Source organism: Anomaloglossus baeobatrachus, chromosome 9, assembly GCF_048569485.1.
Source record: "Anomaloglossus baeobatrachus isolate aAnoBae1 chromosome 9, aAnoBae1.hap1, whole genome shotgun sequence".
In the NCBI taxonomy this organism is placed as follows: Eukaryota; Metazoa; Chordata; class Amphibia; order Anura; family Aromobatidae; genus Anomaloglossus; species Anomaloglossus baeobatrachus.
Genome location: NC_134361.1, coordinates 174,164,509 through 174,183,418, shown reverse-complemented (window position 1 = coordinate 174,183,418; position 18,910 = coordinate 174,164,509). Strand labels below are relative to the sequence as shown.

At 48.8% G+C, this 18,910-nt stretch overlaps 2 protein-coding genes across 2 annotated transcripts in view; one reads left to right on the top strand and one right to left on the bottom strand.

Moving 5' to 3' along the window:
• LOC142251354 (thymosin beta-15A homolog) overlaps window positions 1-18,910 on the top strand; it is a 184,362-nt gene that overhangs the window by 54,536 nt on the left and 110,916 nt on the right. The gene's annotated exons all lie outside the window — the stretch shown is intronic.
• Window positions 1-18,910, bottom strand: part of TAF7L (TATA-box binding protein associated factor 7 like) — a 76,174-nt gene that overhangs the window by 17,181 nt on the left and 40,083 nt on the right. Inside the window, exons 6-7 of the mRNA XM_075324059.1 lie at window positions 16,927-17,031; window positions 2,827-2,991 (exon numbers count right to left, since the gene is read on the bottom strand). Coding sequence (XP_075180174.1) covers window positions 2,827-2,991; window positions 16,927-17,031 — 270 coding nt within the window. The remainder of the gene's footprint in view (window positions 1-2,826; window positions 2,992-16,926; window positions 17,032-18,910) is intronic.

The window sequence follows — 18,910 nt, the reverse complement described above, 5'->3', positions numbered from 1 at the left end:
AGATGGAAAGGGGTAACGCGTGTGACGTTTAACCCAGCGCTTGTCCGGGACCGCTGTGGGTTTCTGGACAGCATCCCTGAAGTTAGAGTGATCAAAAAACGTATTGAGTGTACGTTTGGGGAACCGAAACTGGTGTTTCTCCTGCTGAGAAGCCGACTCCTCTACAGGAGGAGGCGGAGGAGAGCGATCCAGCACCTGGTTGATGGACGAGATAAGATCATTTACTAAGGCGTCCCCCTCAGGAGTATCAAGTTTAAGGGTGAAGTCAGGGCCAGAGCCCTGAGCTCCCCCGTCCTCCTCGTCTTCCTGAGAGTCCTCAAGCTGGGATCCCTAGCAGCGTGAGGAAGTCGGGGAAGAGTCCCAGCGAGACCGCTTAGCCGGTCTTGGACTGCGGTCCGGTCAGGAGTCCTCCGCCTGAGACCTAGGGCTCAACCTGGGAGCGCGCTGCGGCGCTAACCAAGCGGGGCCCGGGTGAGACAAGCTAACAGGGCCAGGGCCTGTGAAAGGTCCGGTCTGGACTGCAATGCCTCAAGGAGCTTAGAAGACCATTTGTTCATATGAAAATGACTGAGGGCCAACACCGGTGACTCTGTCCCTGCAGCCTGCTCAGGGGGAGCAGGGGGGTCTACATGAGCCGAGGGGCCCACCAGTGCCCGAGGCTCCGGCTGAGCAAGCAAGGCAGGAGTTGAGCATTGCTCACAGTGAGGGTAGGTGGATCCCGCAGGTAACATAGCCCCACAAGAGGTACAGACCGCGAGAAAAACCTGTGCCTTAGTAGCTTAGCTCCTTGGGGCGACATACTGTTGTCTCCTAGGAGAGTGACCACTGAAGGTAAATGTCCTAACAGAAATATATATAATATATACATGTGTATCCGGCACCCTTGGGGGACCAGCACCGGGTGCTGTGTTCACCCTGAGCTCCCCTGAGAAGCACTCACCGGCAGAATGCCAGAAAATGGCCGCCGGAGCTCTCAGGGGAGGAGTGGGGCCGAGGGCGGCGCCAGCAAAGAGCGGGAGTCTGGGTTCCCCACAGTGGTCAGTGAGGGGGGAGGAAGACATGCAGGATGTTCCAGCCCTCACATCCGACGTCATGTCGGTAATCCCGCCCTTACCCCTGACAGGCAGGCCCGGGATTTTCGCGACTAGGCCGCGGTGAAGCCGGGGACTAAATTTGAGGCCGCGCCCGACGAGCAGGCCCGGTCGGCGCGGAAGTCCACCTGCCTCCTCAGTGTTACAACTACCGCGGCTTCCGGGAAGAAGGTGCGCTCCCTGTACAGTCCCCAATGGGGACACAGAGTACCTTTAAGTAGCAGGGCCCGGTCCCTGGGGTTGAAGAGGCTCCAGTCCGGCAAGTTCCACCAGGGGCTGCGGATGGAGCACGGTCCCAGCAAATGGATGACCGCTTAGGATCCCACTTCTCCCAGCCGCATAAGGGATGGTGAAGGAGACGGCCTGTGGCTCCAGCCTCCGTACCCGCAATGGGTACCGTCTGGGGTCTCCACAGTGGTCAGTGAGGGGGGAGGAAGACATGCAGGATGCTCCAGCCGTCACGTCCGACATCATGTCGGTAATCCCGCCCTTACCCCTGACAGGCAGGCCCGGGGGCGGGATTTTCGCGACTAGGCCGCGGTGAAGCCGGGGACTAAATTTGAGGCCGCGCCCGACCAGCAGGTCCGGTCGGCGCGGAAGTCCACCTGCCTCCTCAGTTTTACAACTACCGCGGCTTCCGGGAAGAAGGTGCGCTCCCTGTACAGTCCCCAATGGGGACACAGAGTACCTTTAAGTAGCAGGGCTCGGTCCCTGGGGTTGAAGAGGCTCCGAACCGGCAGGTTCCACCAGGGGCTGCGGATGGAGCACGGTCCCAGCAATTGGATGACCGCTCAGGATCCCACTTCTCCCAGAGCCGCTAAGGGATGGTGAAGGAGACGGCATGTGGCTCCAGCCTTTGTACCCGCAATGGGTACCTCAACCTTAACAACACCGCCGACATAGTGGGGTGAGAAGGGAACATGCCGGGGACCCCGTGGGGGTCCTCTTTTCTTCCAACCGACAACTAAGTTATGAGAATGCATGAGTGGATGTGTGCCTCCTTCCACACAAAGCATAAAACGGAGGAGCACGTGGTCCACGGGAGGGTGTATAGGCAGAGGGGAGGGGTTACACTTTTTAAAGTGTAATACTTTGTGTGGCCTCCGGAGGCAGAAGCTATACACCCAATTGTCTGGGTCTCCCAATGGAGCGACAAAGAAAGAAGGATTTTTGTGTACTCACCGTAAAATCTCTTTCTCTGAGTCTTCATTGGGGGACACAGCACCCACCCTGTTGTTCTTTGGTTTTATTACAGATTGCCTGCCTATTTCAGTGCTCCATGTTTCCAGGCCACTTATCGCCACTTATCGCACGGTTCCTTTGTTATAGTTATTATCTTGACTTATGAATGGTTGTTTTGGTACTCCTCCTACTGTTTGTGCACTAAACTGATTTAAGTCCGCCTCCGGCTCAGGGTGTACACTGCTAGGGAGGAGCTAACCTTTTTTTGTCTACTTCGTGTCAGCCTCCTAGTCACAGCAGCATACACCCATGGTCCTGTGTCCCCCAATGAAGACTCAGAGATTTTACGGTGAGTACACAAAAATCCTTCTTTTTTTTTATCTTATACAGATTGGCCTGTACTTTTATATACAGTATTCTAGAACGCTGTATATAGGGGCTTACGGGTTGTGGCTGCAGCTTATAGGGGACAAATCTGGTGACAGGTTAATCAGAGGCGTTCTGCCATAGCTCATACATGTACTATACATACCGCTGTATTTCAATCACTCACCTATTTGGTTGGTGCCCCCATCCTGCCCATTTTGACGCCCTCTTTGATCATCTTCCGTTTCAATGATGTTTAAGTCTTCTTCTTCTTGCCGTTCCCCCTCCTCTTCCTCTCCGTCACTGCTGCTACTAATGTCATTAAAGATCTGACGTAGTTCATCTCGTTCCACTTATCAGGTTTAGAAAAAAAAAAACAAACCATAAACACAAGTAAACATTTTTGCAAATGGGCTAAAAATGCAGATTTCTTAGGCTATAGCTATTATAGTGCAAAGGACAACCCCTTATTCTTAGCTCCACAATGTATATTAACCTCCTTGACTGACACCATTCTTCCGATCCCAACGCTGTGCCTCCCCAACCTTAACTATTCCATAACAGTGGCAGATACAATGTCCTCTGCTCTGAAGGGGGCAACTGATCGGCTGCAGAGGTCACATTTGCATTGTGTCACACCTGACTACCAGGGAACACATCGCAGAGATGTCCATCCTGGACATATCAATAGAGGGTTGTCCGGAGGTAAAATAATTAAGAATCGTCGTGTTGTGCCGTACACAGATAGGACACAAGATGACTGAAGGAGCCACCAACCTCCACCTTTCCATACACCCATGTACTGGGACAGTGTGGAAATAAGTGAGTTGGAATGAACATAGTGAATCTTTCTCAAAACCACACATGCAATTTTTAAGTTAATACACTAATATATAAAATTATTGTTATCTATATATATCTATATATATATAATTGCCTTATTCTGTCTGTCTGTCTGTCTGTCTATACTTGGAGATTAAAGGCTCTACCACTCACAATATAGAGAAAACCGATTAAGTCAAACAGTATATCAATTTTATTATTAAAAATGATTGCCAAAATGGCAGAGAACCTAAAAACAGTGGCATCACATGTATAAATATTTTGTACAGTAGGAGCCGGTATCAAGGTACAGGTACTATATTATTCATCTGAGGCAAAAAATGGCATACAAAAATGTAAAAACTTCAGCTGAATGTTGGTTAGAATGCAATGAAAAAAGGGAGAGGGTTGGTGGAATACCAAAATGATTCAACATCAATAGTGTAGTCATATAGGGAAAAAAAACCAACAAATAACAGCCTGCACATGTATTTTGGTGTGAATGATAGTAAAGAGTGAAGGTTTAAATGAAGGAAGTGTACCAGTGAGGCATATGCAAGAACAGTTGATAACATGCATGAGGATTATAAGATCTATAGTGCAAGGGGTAACTGAGGCAAAGAATTCAGCCAGGGTTTAAGTACAAAAAAGCATATGAAGAGGATTTTTTTACCTAGACACAGAGATACCAGTGCTCGCATGTGATGCCAGCCCCGACGCGCACGAAGGTGACGCCGAAACGTGCGCGTCGGGGCTGGCATCACATGCGAGCACTGGTATCTCTGTGTCTAGGTAAAAAAATCCTCTTCATATGCTTTTTTGTACTTAAACCCTGGCTGAATTCTTTGCCTCAGTTACCCCTTGCACTATAGATCTTATAATCCTCATGCATGTTATCAACTGTTCTTGCATATGCCTCACTGGTACACTTCCTTCATTTAAACCTTCACTCTTTACTATCATTCACACCAAAATACATGTGCAGGCTGTTATTTGTTGGTTTTTTTTCCCTATATGACTACACTATTGATGTTGAATCATTTTGGTATTCCACCAACCCTCCCCCTTTTTTCATTGCATTCTAACCAACATTCAGCTGAAGTTTTTACATTTTTGTATGCCATTTTTTGCCTCAGATGAATAATATAGTACCTGTACCTTGATACCGGCTCCTACTGTACAAAATATTTATACATGTGATGCCACTGTTTTTAGGTTCTCTGCCATTTTGGCAATCATTTTTAATAATAAAATTGATATACTGTTTGACTTAATCGGTTTTCTCTTGAATTTTTTGTTCTGTCTTGGTGCCTTGTTATGTTACCGTAGGTCAACCACGTCCATATGACCCACACACTATTATTATTTTTGGATATGTACCAATTCCCTCACACCTTAATTATTTAGTGTTGTTGTACGGTCTGTGTTTTTGATCAATTTTCTGTGTTCACTCACAATATAGGTGCTATGGGGATAAAGAATCATATAGTATAGTAAAATGAACCCCAGCACTCGAATGAAGACAAAGAGGGAATATGCGTGAGTGATTTTATTGACTGACACACTGCAGAAGGAACCTAACCAGAGCAACAGCACCAACGTTTCGGCATAGAGCCTTTCTCAAGGTTGTTGCCTGAAAAGGTGTGAAGACAATAACAATAGTGAGTGCATTATGTACAAGTGATACACAGAAATATATACAAATATTCATGAAGAAATACTGCGGATGGAACGTACATCACTGGTCAGAATAGGGAAATGCGGGTCTCGAGGGACAACCGGAGATGGACAAATAGAGGTAAGGTTCCACACGTATTGCAGAGTGTGCTCTTAATTACATGAAAAAAGAACAATTAATACAGGTAAAGTAACATTATGTACCATGGGATATAATGGTCAAATGACATAGATAGGTTGTTTGTACAAAACCAAATTGAACAGCCGGAGCTAGTATCAATACCAAGGAGAGAAAAAAAGAGAAGGAAACAGGAGAAAGAAGAAGAAAGGAGGAGAAAGAAAAGAGAGAGAGGAGAACAGAGGGAGGGAGAGAGAAAAAGGAGAGAGAGAGAGAAAAAAAGGAGAGAGAGAGAGAGAAAAGGGAGAGAGAGAGAGAAAAGAAGAGAGAGAGAGAAAAGAAGAGAGAGAGAGAAAAGAAGAGAGAGAGAAAAAAAGGAGAGAGAGAGAGAAAAGGAGAGAGAGAGAGAAAAGGAGAGAGAGAGAGAGAAAAAAAAAAAAAAGAGAAAGAGAGAGAGAAAAAAAAGAAGAGAGAGAGAGAAAAAAAAGGAGAGAGAGAAGGAGAGAGAGAGAAAAGGAAAGAGAGAAAGGAGAGAGCGAGAAAAGGAAAGAGAGAGAAAAAAAGGAGAAAGAGAGAAAGGGAGAGAGAGAAAAAAGGAGAGAGAGAGAAAGAAAGAAAGAAAGAAAGAAAGAAAAGATGAAAGGAAGGAGGGAGAGAGGGAGACGAAAAGAGGAAAAAGAGAGAGAGAACGTGAGAGAGACAAATGGAGAGCAGTGAGAGAAGAAGGCAAAAGAGAAGCGCAGCAGGTTAACATAGTTAGCAACAACAGAGAGGTGGGTGCTACATACCGTAGGTGAAGGGGTGACAGGATCACAATGTGAGGTGAATGGACGCCTAGAAAAACAAAGCAGCAAGGTGAGATAAGTTGGTAATTTGCATCAGTGGTGGCAGGGGAGTGCAGGGCAGAGGCGCTACCTGCAGTGGAGATCCGGAGCTGGCACAGTGGCAGGGAGAATGGCTGCAGCGGCGTGGAATTCTCTGCCGCACGGCGCCATTATAAGGAAGTCGGCAGTGAAATGGGAGGTGCGTGACTTCCGGTGACGTGCGCTGAGACGCACGTGTGGAACGCACATAGTGCGCATGTCTGTGACGTGCGCGGTCACATGACAGAAAGCCGGGCAATGGGTGGGAAGAAGGCGGTGAGTTAGAAGGGCGGGGATTACCTGCTGTAGAGCGTGAATGGGGGTGTGTCTTTAGGAGGATGTGAGGGATGGGAGAAGGTCAGTTGTGCGATATCTGTAAGAAAGAAGACAGGGGGTTAATATCATTAGCTGACAGGGGACATGTAAGGACATAGAGAATAAGAGTACGTGATAATGCACAGGAAACAGTGGAAACAAGAATGTATAACCATATAGATCTATAGGAGAGGACTCAGAAACCTAATGGCAAATCAGGATTTCAACAATATAGTGCTCAATAGGACAATAAGAGAACATGAAAACAAGAAAACAGAAGACCCATAACAGATTTAACGAGGGGCCTCATACTCTCTGTTGAGCCCTAGTGGCTCTAAAGTTTGGAGGGTATGGATCCAGAACGCCTCGCGCTCTCTAAGTGTTTTAATGCGATTGCCGCCACGGCGGGGTTGCTTGACATGTTCGAGTACTTGGAACCTCAGCTGTGGTATAGTGTGACCTGCGGCACAGAAATGGGCTGGGATGGGTAAAGTGGTCAATTTACAGCGAATGGTAGACTTGTGTTTATTAATGCGGTCTCGGATATGTTGGGTGGTCTCACCCACATATCCGAGACCGCAGGGGCACTTGATCAGGTAGACGACAAAATTCGACTCACAGGTGAAATATCCACGGATCGGGAATTTCTTACCCGTGCGTGGATGTGTGAATGAGTCGCCTTTGATGATGTGCGAGCATTGAAGACAGTGCAGGCAAGGGAAAGTACCCTTGCGCTGGCATGAGAGGAGGGTCTGTCTAGCTGATGTCCTGGAAGAGCCAATGTCGGCTCTTACAAGACAGTCCCTCAAGTTGTCGGGCCGTTTGTGGCAAATAAGTGGCCGGGAATCAAATTCAGGAATAGAGGGGTATGCCTGATGGAGTAGAGGCCAATGCTTGAAGATGACACCATTAATGAGTGGGTTGAACGGATGATATGTACTTACAAGGGGACACGTTTGTGACCTCGTGAGTTGGGAGTTGAGGCAGAGGGTGGGGGTCTCACATAAGGCGGGTAACCCCTTGCTGAAAATCTCGTGTCCATGTCAATATGGCGTACATCCCTAGTGGGAGGATCTGAAACGATCCGGTCAACCCGGCAGTGTTGAGAGTGAGGTAGAGACTTTTTAATATGTCGTGGGTGGCAGCTGGAATATAGGAGGAGACTATTTCTGTCCGTAGGTTTAGTGTATAAATCTGTCGAGAGGGTGTGGTCGGGATTGATGATTACTGTGGTGTCGAGGAAATTGATGGAGTGGTCACTATGATGAAGGGTGAATGAGATATCCTTGGTGGCATTGTTGATGTCGGTGAAGAAAGAGTTGAGAGATGTGACATCACCTGTCCAGATGAGGAAGATGTCGTCGATATAGCGTTTCCACAGTGTCACCTGACTGTCGAATAGCGGATGGGAGTAAATGTAACATTGCTCGAAGTGGTCCATAAAAATATTTGCATAGGGGGGCGCAACGTTGGAACCCATTGCGGTCCCCCTACACTGCATGAAAAATTGGTCCTCGAAAAGGAAAAAATTGTTGGTAAGGACCACCTCGAGCATATCGAGACAGAACTCTTTTTTAGGAGAGGAGAGATCAGTGTGGGTGTTGAGGAACCTGTCTACTGCATGAATGCCTCATGATGACCAATACTCGTGTATAAACTGGAGACATCTAATGTGACCAATAGGCAATTGTCAGGAACGCTGGGAATGGATCGTAGAATTGAGAGGAAATGGTTAGTGTCCTTTAAATATGAGGGGATTTTGGGAATATGAGGGGTCAAGATCTTCTCGAGGGTGATAGAAATGGGTGACAGTAGCGAGTCGGTGGATGCGACTATAGGGCGGCCGGGTGGAGAGGTCAGATTCTTATGGATCTTGGGCAGAGTGTAAAACACCGGAGTAATGGGATGATTGTTGGTCAAAAATTCACTTAGTTTGTCATCACAATGATGGCATTCTGTTTGTAAAATTGAACCTTGTCCTGTATGAGAGTGGAAATACGGGACGTGGGATTGTGAAGTAGTGGATGGTAGGTGTTGGTGTCGCTGAGTTGTTGGCGAATTTCATTGACATAATAGGTTCTGTCGAGTACCACGATAGCCCCGCCTTTGTCGCTGGCTTGATGATGATATTTTTGTAGTTCCTGAGAGCGGTCAGGGCCTTCCGCTCCTCAGGGGTCACATTGTTCCTCAGGTGGTAAATCCCCTTACCGATGTCTGTGGTGATAGCGTGTATATCCCTAGAGACTAGGCTGATGAAAGTCTCAATAGGGTGGTAACAACGTGGGGGTTGGTAACTACTGGGGATCCTGAGGTTAAGATCCGTAAGGGTAAACCCACTGGGGGGTGAGGATGGTATGGATGTGGACGATGACTGACTGGGTTCAGGGGTTTTGTTAGCGAAATGTGCCTTCAAGCGAAGGTTTCTAAAAAATCTGTTGAGGTCCTGCTCTAAATTAAAGGTATTGAAGGAGGGGGTGGGACAGAAGGAGAGTCCCTTCTGTAGGACTTGGGTCTCAAGGGGGGAAAGGGTCTGGCTGGATATATTGTAGACAATGTTGTCCCTACCTGGGAGCGGGTTGTGACTCTGTCTGCGCGTCCCCCGGTATTTCCGCCCCCTCCTCGTCTGTTTTTTCCATGACGTCTCGGACCTAAAAAAGACTGGGAATCTGTGGAAAAGTGATCGCTGTCGGACCCAGAAGAGAGACCGCCACCACGACGATAGTTGCGAGGTGGAGCGGACGACTGCCATTGGTATACACGATTCTTAAGATAATCTTCTTGATCCCGCAAGAATTTATCACGTTTGCGGATCTGTAGCGTGTCTCTGTATTCGGAAAGCGTAGAACCACACTTGGTCTTGAGCTCTTCAAGGGCCGTAGCGTTCAGGGTCTGAGAGAGTTGTGTCTCTATATTCTTGATATTGGCATCGATGCTGATAAGTTCCTTCTGCAGGTAGTCAATTGTGAGGAGTATAATGTCAAAAGAACATTTGTTAAGAATGCTCTCGAAGGCTTTACAATACTCAGAGTTATCTGAGAAAAGTGTGGGCCGAAGAGAGACTCTGAGTCCCCTCGGGATTCTTTGGGTCTTATAGTATTCCGCCAAAGTGGCTGCGTGCAATTCAAGAGCTGTGTTCCTCTTAGGAGAGGAGAGATCAGTGTGGGTGTTGAGGAACCTGTCTACTGCATGAATGCCCTCATGATGACCAATACTCGTGTATAAACTGGAGACATCTAATGTGACCAATAGGCAATTGTCAGGAACGCTGGGAATGGATCGTAGAATTGAGAGGAAATGGTTAGTGTCCTTTAAATATGAGGGGATTTTGGAATATGAGGGGTCAAGATCTTCTCGAGGGTGATAGAAATGGGTGACAGTAGCGAGTCGGTGGATGCGACTATAGGGCGGCCGGGTGGAGAGGTCAGATTCTTATGGATCTTGGGCAGAGTGTAAAACACCGGAGTAATGGGATGATTGTTGGTCAAAAATTCACTTAGTTTGTCATCAATGATGGCATTCTGTTTGTAAGCCCCTGTCCTCTCCTTTAATGACGAGCAAGCCGCTAGTATCCTTGCCAAGGTTACCACTAGGACTCAGTTCCTTACCATCCCTTCAGACGAGATTCGTACTCGTGATTACCTAAGGGAAACTAAGAGGAACACAGCTCTTGAATTGCACGCAGCCACTTTGGCGGAATACTATAAGACCCAAAGAATCCCGAGGGGACTCAGAGTCTCTCTTCGGCCCACACTTTTCTCAGATAACTCTGAGTATTGTAAAGCCTTCGAGAGCATTCTTAACAAATGTTCTTTTGACATTATACTCCTCACAATTGACTACCTGCAGAAGGAACTTATCAGCATCGATGCCAATATCAAGAATATAGAGACACAACTCTCTCAGACCCTGAACGCTACGGCCCTTGAAGAGCTCAAGACCAAGTGTGGTTCTACGCTTTCCGAATACAGAGACACGCTACAGATCCGCAAACGTGATAAATTCTTGCGGGATCAAGAAGATTATCTTAAGAATCGTGTATACCAATGGCAGTCGTCCGCTCCACCTCGCAACTATCGTCGTGGTGGCGGTCTCTCTTCTGGGTCCGACAGCGATCACTTTTCCACAGATTCCCAGTCTTTTTTAGGTCCGAGACGTCATGGAAAAAACAGACGAGGAGGGGGCGGAAATACCGGGGGACGCGCAGACAGAGTCACAACCCGCTCCCAGGTAGGGACAACATTGTCTACAATATATCCAGCCAGACCCTTTCCCCCCTTGAGACCCAAGTCCTACAGAAGGGACTCTCCTTCTGTCCCACCCCCTCCTTCAATACCTTTAATTTAGAGCAGGACCTCAACAGATTTTTTAGAAACCTTCGCTTGAAGGCACATTTCGCTAACAAAACCCCTGAACCCAGTCAGTCATCGTCCACATCCATACCATCCTCACCCCCCAGTGGGTTTACCCTTACGGATCTTAACCTCAGGATCCCCAGTAGTTACCAACCCCCACGTTGTTACCACCCTATTGAGACTTTCATCAGCCTAGTCTCTAGGGATATACACGCTATCACCACAGACATCGGTAAGGGGATTTACCACCTGAGGAACAATGTGACCCCTGAGGAGCGGAAGGCCCTGACCGCTCTCAGGAACTACAAAAATATCATCATCAAGCCAGCCGACAAAGGCGGGGCTATCGTGGTACTCGACAGAACCTATTATGTCAATGAAATTCGCCAACAACTCAGCGACACCAACACCTACCATCCACTACTTCACAATCCCACGTCCCGTATTTCCACTCTCATACAGGACAAGGTTCAATTTTACAAACAGAATGCCATCATTGATGACAAACTAAGTGAATTTTTGACCAACAATCATCCCATTACTCCGGTGTTTTACACTCTGCCCAAGATCCATAAGAATCTGACCTCTCCACCCGGCCGCCCTATAGTCGCATCCACCGACTCGCTACTGTCACCCATTTCTATCACCCTCGAGAAGATCTTGACCCCTCATATTCCCAAAATCCCCTCATATTTAAAGGACACTAACCATTTCCTCTCAATTCTACGATCCATTCCCAGCGTTCCTGACAATTGCCTATTGGTCACATTAGATGTCTCCAGTTTATACACGAGTATTGGTCATCATGAGGGCATTCATGCAGTAGACAGGTTCCTCAACACCCACACTGATCTCTCCTCTCCTAAAAAAGAGTTCTGTCTCGATATGCTCGAGGTGGTCCTTACCAACAATTTTTTCCTTTTCGAGGACCAATTTTTCATGCAGTGTAGGGGGACCGCAATGGGCTCCAACGTTGCGCCCCCCTATGCAAATATTTTTATGGACCACTTCGAGCAATGTTACATTTACTCCCATCCGCTATTCGACAGTCAGGTGACACTGTGGAAACGCTATATCGACGACATCTTCCTCATCTGGACAGGTGATGTCACATCTCTCAACTCTTTCTTCACCGACATCAACAATGCCACCAAGGATATCTCATTCACCCTTCATCATAGTGACCACTCCATCAATTTCCTCGACACCACAGTAATCATCAATCCCGACCACACCCTCTCGACAGATTTATACACTAAACCTACGGACAGAAATAGTCTCCTCCTATATTCCAGCTGCCACCCACGACATATTAAAAAGTCTCTACCTCACTCTCAACACTGCCGGGTTGACCGGATCGTTTCAGATCCTCCCACTAGGGATGTACGCCATATTGACATGGACACGAGATTTTCAGCAAGGGGTTACCCGCCTTATGTGAGACCCCCACCCTCTGCCTCAACTCCCAACTCACGAGGTCACAAACGTGTCCCCTTTGTAAGTACATATCATCCGTTCAACCCACTCATTAATGGTGTCATCTTCAAGCATTGGCCTCTACTCCATCAGGCATACCCCTCTATTCCTGAATTTGATTCCCGGCCACTTATTTGCCACAAACGGCCCGACAACTTGAGGGACTGTCTTGTAAGAGCCGACATTGGCTCTTCCAGGACATCAGCTAGACAGACCCTCCTCTCATGCCAGCGCAAGGGTACTTTCCCTTGCCTGCACTGTCTTCAATGCTCGCACATCATCAAAGGCGACTCATTCACACATCCACGCACGGGTAAGAAATTCCCGATCCGTGGATATTTCACCTGTGAGTCGAATTTTGTCGTCTACCTGATCAAGTGCCCCTGCGGTCTCGGATATGTGGGTGAGACCACCCAACATATCCGAGACCGCATTAATAAACACAAGTCTACCATTCGCTGTAAATTGACCACTTTACCCATCCCAGCCCATTTCTGTGCCGCAGGTCACACTATACCACAGCTGAGGTTCCAAGTACTCGAACATGTCAAGCAACCCCGCCGTGGCGGCAATCGCATTAAAACACTTAGAGAGCGCGAGGCGTTCTGGATCCATACCCTCCAAACTTTAGAGCCACTAGGGCTCAACAGAGAGTATGAGGCCCCTCGTTAAATCTGTTATGGGTCTTCTGTTTTCTTGTTTTCATGTTCTCTTATTGTCCTATTGAGCACTATATTGTTGAAATCCTGATTTGCCATTAGGTTTCTGAGTCCTCTCCTATAGATCTATATGGTTATACATTCTTGTTTCCACTGTTTCCTGTGCATTATCACGTACTCTTATTCTCTATGTCCTTACATGTCCCCTGTCAGCTAATGATATTAACCCCCTGTCTTCTTTCTTACAGATATCGCACAACTGACCTTCTCCCATCCCTCACATCCTCCTAAAGACACACCCCCATTCACGCTCTACAGCAGGTAATCCCCGCCCTTCTAACTCACCGCCTTCTTCCCACCCATTGCCCGGCTTTCTGTCATGTGACCGCGCACGTCACAGACATGCGCACTATGTGCGTTCCACACGTGCGTCTCAGCGCACGTCACCGGAAGTCACGCACCTCCCATTTCACTGCCGACTTCCTTATAATGGCGCCGTGCGGCAGAGAATTCCACGCCGCTGCAGCCATTCTCCCTGCCACTGTGCCAGCTCCGGATCTCCACTGCAGGTAGCGCCTCTGCCCTGCACTCCCCTGCCACCACTGATGCAAATTACCAACTTATCTCACCTTGCTGCTTTGTTTTTCTAGGCGTCCATTCACCTCACATTGTGATCCTGTCACCCCTTCACCTACGGTATGTAGCACCCACCTCTCTGTTGTTGCTAACTATGTTAACCTGCTGCGCTTCTCTTTTGCCTTCTTCTCTCACTGCTCTCCATTTGTCTCTCTCACGTTCTCTCTCTCTTTTTCCTCTTTTCGTCTCCCTCTCTCCCTCCTTCCTTTCATCTTTTCTTTCTTTCTTTCTTTCTTTCTCTCTCTCTCCTTTTTTCTCTCTCTCCCTTTCTCTCTTTCTCCTTTTTTTCTCTCTCTTTCCTTTTCTCGCTCTCTCCTTTCTCTCTCTTTCCTTTTCTCTCTCTCTCCTTCTCTCTCTCTCTCTTTTTTTCTCTCTCTCTCCTTTTTTTTTCTCTCTCTCTCTCCTTTTTTCTCTCTCTCTCTCCTTTTCTCTCTCTCTCTCTCCTTTTCTCTCTCTCTCTCTCCTTTTTTTTCTCTCTCTCTCTCTTTTTTTTTCTCTCTCTCTTTCTCCTTTTTTTTTTCTCTCTCTCTCTCTCCTTTTCTCTCTCTCTCTCCTTTTCTCTCTCTCTCTCCTTTTTTTCTCTCTCTCTTTTCTCTCTCTCTCTTCTTTTCTCTCTCTCTCTTCTTTTCTCTCTCTCTCTCCCTTTTCTCTCTCTCTCTCTCCTTTTTTTCTCTCTCTCTCTCCTTTTTCTCTCTCCCTCCCTCTGTTCTCCTCTCTCTCTTTTCTTTCTCCTCCTTTCTTCTTCTTTCTCCTGTTTCCTTCTCTTTTTTTCTCTCCTTGGTATTGATACTAGCTCCGGCTGTTCAATTTGGTTTTGTACAAACAACCTATCTATGTCATTTGACCATTATATCCCATGGTACATAATGTTACTTTACCTGTATTAATTGTTCTTTTTTCATGTAATTAAGAGCACACTCTGCAATACGTGTGGAACCTTACCTCTATTTGTCCATCTCCGGTTGTCCCTCGAGACCCGCATTTCCCTATTCTGACCAGTGATGTACGTTCCATCCGCAGTATTTCTTCATGAATATTTGTATATATTTCTGTGTATCACTTGTACATAATGCACTCACTATTGTTATTGTCTTCACACCTTTTCAGGCAACAACCTTGAGAAAGGCTCTATGCCGAAACGTTGGTGCTGTTGCTCTGGTTAGGTTCCTTCTGCAGTGTGTCAGTCAATAAAATCACTCACGCATATTCCCTCTTTGTCTTCATTCGAGTGCTGGGGTTCATTTTACTATACTGTCTGTCTGTCTGTCTGTCTGTCATGCTCCAAAATTGTGTCCTTACGGTGACACAAAGCTGATTGGCCGCTGGGCTCGCCATGGCCCCGCCCCCCCACACGGATTGGCCTCTCGCCCCGGCTCTCTGCAGGCCTCGCCCCCCTCACGCAATGCACGCTCGCTCTGGCCCAACTGACACGGAGCTCCGACTCCCAGGTGAGTACACACACACACACACACACACACACACACACATCAGATCACACTCACTCTCACACACACCTCACACATCACATCCACACACTCACAACATCCTGGGATATCGCTTGCTTCTACACCGGCTCAGTCACGATCCCAGCAGCGCCAGGCATAACCTTGCGATGCTGGGATCTTGACGGAGCCCGTGAACGCTGGTAACCATTATACACATCGGGTAACTAAGGTCCCTTGGTTACCCGATGTGTATCATAGTTACCAGTGTACACCGGCTCCGTCAGGATCCCAGCAGCGCCAGACATAACCTTGCGATGCTGGGATCTTGACGGAGGCCGTGAACGCTGGTAACCATTATACACATCGGGTAACTAAGGTCCCTTAGTTACCCGATGTGTATCATAGTTACCAGTGTACACCGGCTCCCAGTACACATGTGCAGGGAGCCGGCATTATACTCCTCTCCCCCCAGGACGACTACTCCTATTACAGTCCTCCTATTATACTCCTCTCTGAGTATAATAGGAGAACTATTATAGCATGGGGGATGGAGCACGATGGGGGGTGCGCAGCATGGGGGATGGAGCACGATGGGGGGTGCGCAGCATGGGGGATGGAGCACGATGGGGGGTGCGCAGCATGGGGGATGTAGCACGATGGGGGGTGCGCAGCATGGGGGATGTAGCACGATGGGGGGTGCGCAGCATGGGGGATGTAGCACGATGGGGAGTGCGCAGCATGGGGGATGTAGCACGATGGGGAGTGCGCAGCATGGGGGATGTAGCACGATGGGGAGTGCGCAGCATGGGGGATGTAGCACGATGGGGAGTGCGCAGCATGGGGGATGTAGCACGATGGGGAGTGCGCAGCATGGGGGATGTAGCACGATGGGGGATGTAGCACGATGGGGGATGTAGCACGATGGGGGATGTAGCACGATGGGGGATGTAGCACGATGGGGGATGTAGCACGATGGGGGATGTAGCACGATGGGGGATGTAGCACGATGGGGGATGTAGCACGATGGGGGATGTAGCACGATGGGGGATGTAGCACGATGGGGGATGTAGCACGATGGGGGATGTAGCACGATGGGGGATGTAGCACGATGGGGGATGTAGCACGATGGGGGATGTAGCACGATGGGGGATGTAGCACGATGGGGGATGTAGCACGATGGGGGGTGCGCAGCATGGGGGATGTAGCACGATGGGAGTGCGCAGCATGGGGGATGTAGCACGATGGGGAGTGCGCAGCATGGGGGATGTAGCACGATGGGGAGTGCGCAGCATGGGGGATGGAGCACGATGGGGAGTGCGCAGCATGGAGGATGGAGCACGATGGGGAATGCGCAGCATGGAGGATGGAGCACGATGGGGAATGCGCAGCATGGGGGATGGAGCACGATGGGAGGTGCACACCTCCCCCCAACACACACACAGGGAACCACAAACACCGCCATACACAGACACCCACACACACAGACAACGCTGCACACACACACACAACACCCAACACACAAACACCGCAGCATACATAAATATACACACATACCGCACAACACACACATTGCACAAAACATACCTCCCCCCAAAACACACCACACCCACACAAACCGCGCAACACACACACACACACACACACACACACACAAACGCGACAGACACACAGCGCTCCACAAACAACGCAACACACATACAACACCGCTCTCACCCCCCGCCACACCCAGACAACACCCAGAACATGTACAGCACCCTACACAAACACTTGGTAACTACACACAACAACACAACAACTATATATATATCTATAGCAAAAATCATACATGAACTACACAATACGTAAATTCTAGAATACCCGATGCGTAGAATCGGGCCACCTTCTAGTTTAGAAATAAGACACATAGAATGACAATGTGAATTACTTGAAGAGCCGTGTACTTGTTTCATTCCTGACATCCCAGGGGAACCATCTAAACCAGTCAAGTTCTCATTTTCTTTCGACTCGTCTTCAGCGATCACCTCCCATCCTAAAATCTACTGTCAAGAAAAAAGAACTGAGCTTTTTCTTCAAAATATTCCTGTATGTGCCTTCAGATTACATAGCAAGGACCTGCTGACCGATTCCCCTTTAAGACAAAGTGATCTCAGATGCACAGCCGGGAGTGTTGACCTATAGTGAGGACGCCAGATATACGTTTTTTTTCAAATCAATACTCCCCTCACTGCTTACCTTTACCGCCATATTGATGCCTACTGTCAGGTACTCTTTCCGCCATTGTGCACGGCATCTCCGTCCAAAGTCAAGGTCATGGCTTATGCGGGTGTCACACGAGATGAGCTATCGCGCGATGCATCGTCGGTGTCACGGTTTTCGTGACGCACATCCGGCATCGCTTGCGACGTCGTTTCGTGTGACACCAAGCGACGCAGAATCGCTCACAGATCGTGAGTCGTGTACTCGACGCCTATTTTTTAAAAATTGTTTATTTTTAATGGCGCTGTTGTTCATCGCACCCAGGGCAGCACACATCGCTCCATGTGACACCCCGGGAACGATGAACACAGCTTACCTGCGTCCCGCGGCTCCCGGTCGGCTATGCGGAAGGAAGGAGGTGGGCGGAATGTTTACGTCCCACTCATCTCCGCCCCTCCTCTTCTATTGGCCGGCCGCTGTGTGACGTCGCTGTGACGCCGAACGTCCCTCACCTTTCAGGAAGTGGATGTTCGCCGCCCACAGCGAGGTCGCTCAGAAGGTAAGTACGTGTGACGGGGGTTTAACGACTTTGTGCGCCACGGGCAACTAATTGTCCATGACGCACAAACGATGGGGGCGGGTACGATCGCTCGTGCAATCACACGATAGATCGTACCGTGTGAAGCCCGCGTTAGGCTGCTTTGACACATCAGGTTTTTGCTGTGCGGCACAATCTGGCGCTTTGCAGAAAAAACGCATCTTTTTTTGCCGCCGGTACAGTTTTCCCTCAGACTTTTACTAGCGCCGGATTGTGCCGCATGTACTTGCGTTTGATCCGGTTTGTGCCGGTTGCGGCAAAAATCGTCACTCCGGCGGCCGCACAGGATGCAGAGAGGAACATTTTTTTGCCAGCGGCAAAAAAATGCATAGCGCCGGGTGCGGCGCCGTGCATAATGAAAGTCTATGCACGCTGAATCCGGTGGCATGTGTCAAACGCCGGAAGCATGTACCGGATTCGGTTTTTACTTCTGAGCATGCCCAGAAGTGAGATAAATTCATTGCTTGTCAGAAAATCTCACTCTCTCTCTGGCCTAAGAAAATAAAAACATCGCATTCCACTCGCACCAATTCTAGCCTGTGTGTCAGCGCACATGAGCAATTATTTTCTCAGTCCTAATCGGACAGAGAAAATAATCGCAGCATGCTGCAATTGTAATGCGAGACTCTTTTCTCTCACACCCATTCAAGTGAATGGGGCGAGAGAAAAATCGCAGTGCACTCGCGGTACACCGGTGTACCGCGCGTGCAGAGCGAGAGTTGCAATAGCCGGCAACGGAAGAGAGAGGGAGATAAATCCCACCTTCCCCTCCTCCATGCAAGACCGCCCCTCCTGAGAGCCTGCCCGCCCCCCGCAGCTGTGGTCCGCTCGCACGGTCGGACCGCAGACGCAGGGACACTAGCATGACACTCGGCTCCTGCTGTGCTGCCTGCGCGAGCCGAGTGTCATGCGAGCATCGCAGTAGTACCCCGTGTGGCCCCAGCCTCTCTCTCTCACTCACTCACCGATCACCGGCGCGGCACGGCTCTCACACTCCTCTGGCAGCTTCTCCTGATTTGAAAATGCTGGCCGCCCATTATTCAATCTCGTATTCACTGCTTTCCCCGCCCACCAGCGCATATGATTGGTTGCAAGCAGACACGCCCCCACGATG